We start from the raw sequence: 8026 nt of genomic DNA on the forward strand, positions 1-8026 counted from the left end.
GATAGACCGTGGTTAAGCGGTAGAAAGTCAACCCAAAATATATAGTTTATAATTATGATTTTACGCAGAAAACAACACAAATTTTAAAGAGATTCCGTTTAGATCTCTCCTATATAATTCCACATTTAAAATTTTGCTTAGCTAAGCCACACCAAAAATTTTATTAAAAATTTGTTTCACTTTGCAAACTCTCGAAAACAACTGAACAAACACATATTCGTATTTGGCTAAAGTTTTATATTGAAACAGGTGCAGAGACTTGACTGGCAGTACAAGCCAACGAACTTTGCGACTAAATTTAAGGTTTTTATATTATTCTTCCGTTTATTCTAATTCGCGCTGCCTTGATTTTGCAAATTTAATTTGCCAAACAAAAATATTTGCGAAATTTGGCCAAAAGGGGGAAATTGCGATTCATAAAAAATTGCAAATAATAATATTAACATTTGGGTGGGAAAAAACAGATATTTAAGAACAGAACAAGGTCACATTTTAGCTATAAAAGTTTTTCATACACATGAGATAGCAATAGTTGTGAAAAAAGTTGACTGCAGTCCTAACGCCATAGTGATTCGTAAATTCTTTAAAAATTTTGTGACAAAAATCCTTTAAAATAAATAAAACCGCAAATGCGCTGCCTACTTTTAGCATTCGGCATTTTCGTCGCGCTTCTTTCGTTCGCCTTCGCGGCGCAGGTTTGTGTCATAGATACACGCAATTGTTGGCGACAGAAGAACGTTTGCGCTCGCTTCGGCCAATCGAACTTGTGTCAGAGTTTCTCTAACTACTGTGATATGCAATCCGCCAATTGTCAGCAGACAGCGCGTAAGCATAAAATGATTCTGAGGGATTACAAAAAAATATCTGTCAATATTTCTTCCATTTTCTGATTTAGAATACACCAAAGTAAATGCGTCCCTCTGCAGCCAATTGACTAGCGGCGTAAGAGGTTTTTGCCTTGGGAAAAGCGGTAGTAGCGGTGGTTACAGCGGTTACGGCAGTAGCGCCAATGTACAGCCGATTGTTATTAGAGGTTAAATTTATGTTGGATTTCTTAAATATTTTTATGTATTTTTTTCTAGAACATTCCATGTTAAGCGAAATTAATTTATTTTTGTAAATTACCTCTTCCTTGGATGTTTAGTAGTTGCCTATATATTTAATAAATATGGATATATGTTATGTTTACACATGTGTTTTTTGGCAAATAGTAAAGCAATTAGGTCAATCTCACACACTGTCAGCCAAAAGTTATGAAACAAAAATAGTGAAAACAATGGGAATACCGGTTAACCTTAATATAAGATATTATTATTGTGCCCTCTCCTAAGTCATAACGACCCACTTAGCCCCAGCATATTGATAAGTTCCAATATACCGCTAAGTGCTAATGAGGCGATGTGACCCCTATTTAGAAACATGGATCCAAAGGTCTTTATCCTGCTTCTTCAGACTGCTAAGCAGTCAATCAGCAGGTGTTCTGGAGTTTCAGGCTCCCTGTAGTAGAACCGGCAATTTGCATAAGATGCGAGGCCCATGTTATATAAGTTCTTCTTGAGCTTACTGTGGCCAGTACAGAATGCGACAAGTAACTTGAATTTGACCCTTGGGAGATTGATTACGTATTAAAACCTGCAGAGCTTGCAACCACCCATTAGCAACTTGGCATGGCGCTTGCCTTGAAGTTGTAGCCAATACCTCTCCCTGCCTAATCCTTCGTCCTTGCGGAGCTGCTCCTCTATGGTATGAAGACTCACCGCGATGAAGATTCGAGTCCTATCATGTTAGTGGATGCTGCAAAACGGGCAAGCTCTTCAGCCCGTTCATTCCCGGCTATACCTTTGTGACCGGGCTACTTAAAAGTTAATGTCGGTAAGACGGATATGGTAGATTTTACAAGGAAGTAAACGATCTCGCCATGGAAACCATCGAGGCTCAATATGGATCCTACTAAGTATCTGGAAAAAATTTCGGACTGCAAACTCGCGTGGAAAGTCAATGTGGAAGAGAGGATGAATCAGACCAGTGGTGCCCTCTACTCAGAAGTTGATAGGCCCAACATGGGACCTATCAATTGTCCTAATGCATTGGTGTTACACAACAGTAGTCAAATCAATCTTATTTTGCGGTGCTTTGGCGGGGTAGACGGATGTCAGTTAAATTTCATACATTAAGCCGCTGCTCGCTGCTCTCTGCTCTCTGCGAAACGGGAGCACTAAGAAGCACTCCAATGGTTGCACTTGAAAGGTTACTTAACCTGCCAAAAACAATAGCAGTAGAAAGCTTGGCAGCTAAATTTGCTGCAAAATTGACTAGGTGAATTTTCTGCAAGAACCTTCGGATATAGATCCTAGATCGCAGAAAATGTTTCAAGTCACGCGAAAAGAAACATTCAAGAGCTGCACTGATGGATGAAACATGGCTGATGGAGTCTGTGCCGGGATCTATTGCGCGAAGCTAGTTACCTTCCAAGCAGAAATATTTGTTGACAGGCAAGTTGCTGAGACAGCTCACAAAGTAGGAAACAACGAATTAAATATATACATACATATATGCTGACAGCCAGGCGGCAACTAAGGCTGGTATCACATCGCATTACGTTGTGTTCTTATGCCCGAGAAGCCCGAAAGCGGCTGCATATACATATATATGGATTTCAGGCTACAAGAGTGTTCCGGAAGCGAAATATCTGAAAGTGTGCCATCCGCTTGACTACCGAACCAGTTCCTACGGGTCGGGCTGAGACGGAATGTCTTATCGGAATAGAGGATCGCGTAAATCATGTGCAGAGGAACCGAAGGAAAACACGGAAGCTTATACTCACACGGTCACGAAAGGACTGCAGGACGATTGTTATCCTAGTCAGAGGTCACAACTTATTAATGATGACCCATGTTGGAAGTTCAGAGAGAGAGACGATGGAACAGATCCTCTACTTATGTCCGGCTTAGATGAAGTATCAGATATCAATTATTTTTTAAACTTCGCCAAAAGTGCTGACGTTCTGCACGGAGTAAGCTTCAGATCATATTAATAATAAACCTTCATCTGGATTTAGAAAGGACTTGTGGGTATATATATTTCCAGGCAGTGTAGCTTAACCTAACCTAGTATTTCGGTGAATTCTTAAAAGTGTAAATTATTTTTTTTTTTCACATTTTTTGACATTTTAATATAGGGAAAGCGCTAAGTATGTATTTTCAAGATGTCTAAAAGTGATTCTATGATTTTGGAACAGCTCCTGGTCCTTCAGATTTTTAAGAAATCGATCTGAAAGTTTACCACGTCTGTTTCTCACCATGAAACGGCTCATTTATCAGCATCGGGTATCGGACCACTCTAGCATATAGTTGTCATACAAACTGAACGATCGAAATAAAAATTGTTGTTGAGATATCTTCACCGAATTCGTCATGAAACATTGCCTAAGGAAATGGTGCAATCGAAAGAAATTGTTTCGATAGGATCAATATGGCATTTGACATCAGTTATACTCCGAAAAAATTCTTCAGATCGAATTATTTTATTTACTTTTGTCATACAAACTGACCTATCAAAACCAAGTTCTTGTAAATAATATTTTGTGTTTGTGAAGGTTGTTATAGCTACGGTTCAACCAAAGTTAGGGTTTTTTCTTTTTTTCAAAAACCTCGATGGGGATTATAAGCCTTATCATATTAGTATATAACTTTTTGTACCATAAGTTTTTTGAAGTAGTGTACTCAAATTCTTAAGCCTAAGCCCCACACTATAAAAACCCGCGACCTTCATACTTATCACTCAGTCATTCAAAAAAAAATTTTTTAACCATGAAAGTCTACTTCACATTCTGTTTGGTGCTCGCACTTTGGTTGCCTTTGGCCGCCGGCTTTCGCAGATGTGTCATAACAGACTACGACTGCACAGTGGACCAGAAAATTTGCGCACGCGGTCCTTGGGGACAGTGTCGAACTTTCAAGAACCCATGCACGATGCAAATGGAGAACTGTCATCGCTTTATACGTAAGTGTCACGAAGTATAAAAAAGTGCAGTTAGAAAAATGTTTTTGTGTTTCTTTCAGCATTTACCCAAACAGCTACGACCGACTGCAACGGTTTAGCCGATGATACTTTGGGCAGTTGTTAGCATGGTTGTGATAAAGTTAATTTATTTTAATTTTTATTGTAGATATGTGAAGAAGTCTTTAACTTTAACAATATGTTTCAAAAACAAGTGGATTTCAAATTTTTCTATGAAAATATATATATGTGATACATTTAATGAAAATTTAATTATAGAAGTAAAAGTAGCACGCTTTCAATTTCTTTACAACAGTTTTTTTTCGTTGTTGATATTTTACTTTTTGAATTTTTTCTTTTCTTCAATGAACCTTGATTCAGAACTATCTACCTTCTCAAAACAATATAGAACAGAATATATTCGAAAAAATTTGGATGTTGTTGAAGTATCCCCTAACGTTTTCAAAAATACTTTACCTGTGTGGATCAACAAAATAATCGTGATTTCGCCTTTCTTCATTAATTGCTCTAAGAATGTTTTCCTTTTCAAGATATATTCTTAGAAGTGCGAAAATGACTGAAATCGAATGATAACCCCGCCCATTCCCCATAAAACGGCACTTTTAAAAACTACAAAAAGCGCGATAAATCAATAACGACATTAAATTTTAACCACGAGATGATATGAGAGGGCTTTATGGGAGACGCAACCAAATTCCGCATAGCACATTTCTTTAAGAACCACGCCTGCACAATTCTAGATTTCAGTATGGAAATCAAGAAACAATTAATACTATAAAAGAAGGTAAAACTTTGCACGAATAGTCCTTTGATCATCTTATGAACAATATAACCCTACATACGTACCAAATATGTGGACCATTGCCTATAGTTGACTTTTTATCAAAAACATCGGCAAATGTGTGAGATATATAATTAAAATTTGGATGCCTTTCCTGGCAGTAATGTTTCTGTGTACCAAAAAGGGGTTGAATCGGATCAATACTTCCCTTAACCCCCTTATACCTAATATAAAGATTTTCAAACTTTCAGGTGACTTAATATCGCATGCATCGGCCAATATGCTTGTTATCTTAATAAAATTGAAAAAGCGTGCTTGTCATAAATGATAAGCAGGTAGTGTTTCAAGAAATTTCTGTGTTGTGGTGAATATTTACTATTGGGAGCTAGAACATTTTTAACTCTTCCTGATTTTTGATATCCTTTTCGTTCTGCACCAACCGGAACAAATGGTAATGAAAATTAATCCATTTTTCATTACCAGCACTCATCTTCGTTCAGCTAGAGAGCATGTTCATCATAAACTTCTGTCAAAATATGATAACAATCGGTTTCTTCATATTAAAGTACTGAAGAAGAACACCCTGCAAAAACAAACACAAAAATCGAAATTTCACTAAAAACGATTCAAATAAAGAAGGAAATGTCACTCAAGGATAGTAACTTTCCAACGCATGTTTAAAAAATTTAAATAATGGTTTAATATTCAAGTGACGTCATCTGCTAGTAAGCCGCAATACAACGAATATAAAGGGTGATCAATATCGAGGATCCCTCCCTTTTTGAAGAGAAAACACAGAGACTTCAAATTCAATGATTATTATCATTCGAAGGAACGTTCGTTGGCATTTAACTTTTGAAGATTATCTTTTTCAAATGTTGGCCGATGCTACGTCTCAGATGATCCATCCATTGAGTCCAATTTTCGATGATTTGTTCGAGCATACCGTCTGGGAGCTGACGAATGATAATTGTGATGTTTTGCTCCAAGGCCTGAATCGAAACGGAATAGACTTTGGGCTTTATATATTTCCACAGGAAAAAAGTGTAACGGTTTGATATGTCATAATCGAACGGCCCAAAGAACGGCTCTCTTAATAAATCCATTGATTGATGCGATGTGTGGGAAGTGTCGCCGAGCTTCAATTTCAGGTATCAGATAGTCGGTTATCATGGCGCGATAGTGGTCACAATTAATGGCAGCGTTCCCACCGGCATCATTTTTGAAAAAATATGGACCGATGCTTCCGCTGGCCCACAAACCAAACTAAGTCATTGATTTTTCTGGATGAAATGGCAGCTCCTGAATCTTTTTAGCATGTTTTCGTCCTAAAGGCGGCAATTTTGCTATTGAGCCAGAAATGAACTTCATCGGTGAACAAAATTTGGTTCGAAAGCGTCGAATCTTGTTGGAACTATTCAAGAGCTCATTGAGCGAAGCGATGTCGCTTGGGAAGATCGAGCGGTTTCAGTTCTTGCTCAAGCTGTATTTTGTATGCTTTCAATTTAAGATCTCGACGTAAAATGCGCCAAGACGTTATTTATGTCAGTAGGACTCTCCACGGTCGACGTGTACACTCTCAGCTTCGGCTGCGATTTTTTCTTCTCTGAACAAAAACAACATGACAGCTTGAGATGACTCACGCATGATTAGTCAAAAAAAGGCTATTGAAAAAAGGACCTTTACTTAAATCACCCGTTGGTTATAGACTCAGAACAAAATAGCTAAAGCCGAATAACTCTAAATTTTGTCTTGTTGAATTGTTGAAGGATTTTGTGGATAAAATAATTTGTGACCAAGACCATCTTGATCACTTGGCCAGAACAGCAACTTTTTACTCAAAGTTCCACCCTTTTATTGTATTACATTTCACTTTTTTATTTGTTAAGACAATTCAGTAAAATGATATGGTTTCCTTCTAAAATTTGTACTTCTTTTTGATTTAAAGCAGTTGTTTGTTCGATTCGTCGTTGCAAGTTTTAACGAAAGCTAATTTTGTGAAGAAATAGGAAAGTAAATATCGCCACTACTGTAAGCTTGTACAATAATTAAAGCATACTTTCAGGCGCGCGTCAAATAAATTACGATTTAAATCAAGTAAACCTGTTTTATGCTTTGCATTTTCAACAACGCCTATTTAATATGGCCTGAGTTGGACAGAACGTTTATTGCCGTTTTAAAATTATACAAAAATAATTTTAATGCGTTTTTCCACGAACCATTACTTATGGTAACTAAATTAATGCACAATTTAAAATTGTGGTTGTCATGACCACAGGCCAAGCTGTTAACCGTCAACAAAGCAGCAAACTTGCCACCTTTTCTAACGCAGTCACATTTTCCACTTTTGTTTGTGTGTGTCTGTGTTTGTGTCTACTTCGATTGAACGGTGGTGCTTCGCGTCGCTAAACAACTACAACAATGCCGGGTGCCGTCTGCCGGCTGTACACCGGTGGTGGCGTTGCACTTGTCTTGTTTACATTAGTGCTTAGTTTATGTACATTTAATAATGACAGTGAACGCGCTGGCCATTACCCCAAACAAACGCTGGTGAAAATGCGAAAATCTTGAATGAAAATTAATTTGAAAATACAGCAGAAGCGGCGCGTGGGCCATGCCCAAGCAATAACCATTCGATTAAATTGAAATCGGTTCGCAATTCGCCATTGGACAACGAAAGCAAACAAGTGAAAGAATGTGTCTGTTTTCAAGGGAATCTCAAGTGGGCGAAATTCGGGAGAAAATTACAAAATAAAATGTGTCTAAACAATCGAAAAACGAAATTAAAGTGCTAAATTATGGACGGAACGCCGAAGACAACACAAAAATAAAAGACAAGGCAATGGTAAGGAGCTTGCACCGTTAAGTATGTAAAAGTGGAAATTGCGCAAATATGTCTGAAGTGGCCTAAACCAATAGTGACTGGAGCAAGACACCCATTGCTCGGTCGGCAAACTCAATTAAGTCGCCTTGTAGGCGTGTATGAGTGTATATGTGTGTGTGTATGTGTGTAAGGCCTTTGTGCGTGTGTCTGTTGCTGGCTTTTAATTTCACATTAAGTTGAAAAGCATTTAATTCGTTTAATTCGTTTGAAATAAACAAAAATTTAATAAATTTGCTTAAAATGCAGAAAACAGCTGCCCAGACGCGCGTGGCATGCTTCGCAGTCGTGGTCGCCGCAAGACGCCGAGGCGCGCTTATTGATTTTTTCCCCAGAGTTCGATT

At 37.9% G+C, this 8026-nt stretch overlaps 1 protein-coding gene across 1 annotated transcript; it reads left to right on the forward strand.

Annotated features, from left to right (window-relative positions):
* Nucleotides 1-629: 629 nt before the first annotated feature.
* LOC120773983 lies at nt 630-1038 on the forward strand. The gene is made up of 2 exons (XM_040103239.1): nt 630-825; nt 896-1038. The coding sequence occupies exons 1-2, from the start codon at nt 630-632 to the stop codon at nt 1036-1038; spliced, it is 339 nt and encodes a 112-aa protein (XP_039959173.1).
* The last annotated feature ends 6988 nt before the right edge of the window (nt 1039-8026 follow it).

This window comes from Bactrocera tryoni, chromosome 4 (assembly GCF_016617805.1).
Source record: "Bactrocera tryoni isolate S06 chromosome 4, CSIRO_BtryS06_freeze2, whole genome shotgun sequence".
NCBI lineage: Eukaryota > Metazoa > Arthropoda > Insecta > Diptera > Tephritidae > Bactrocera > Bactrocera tryoni.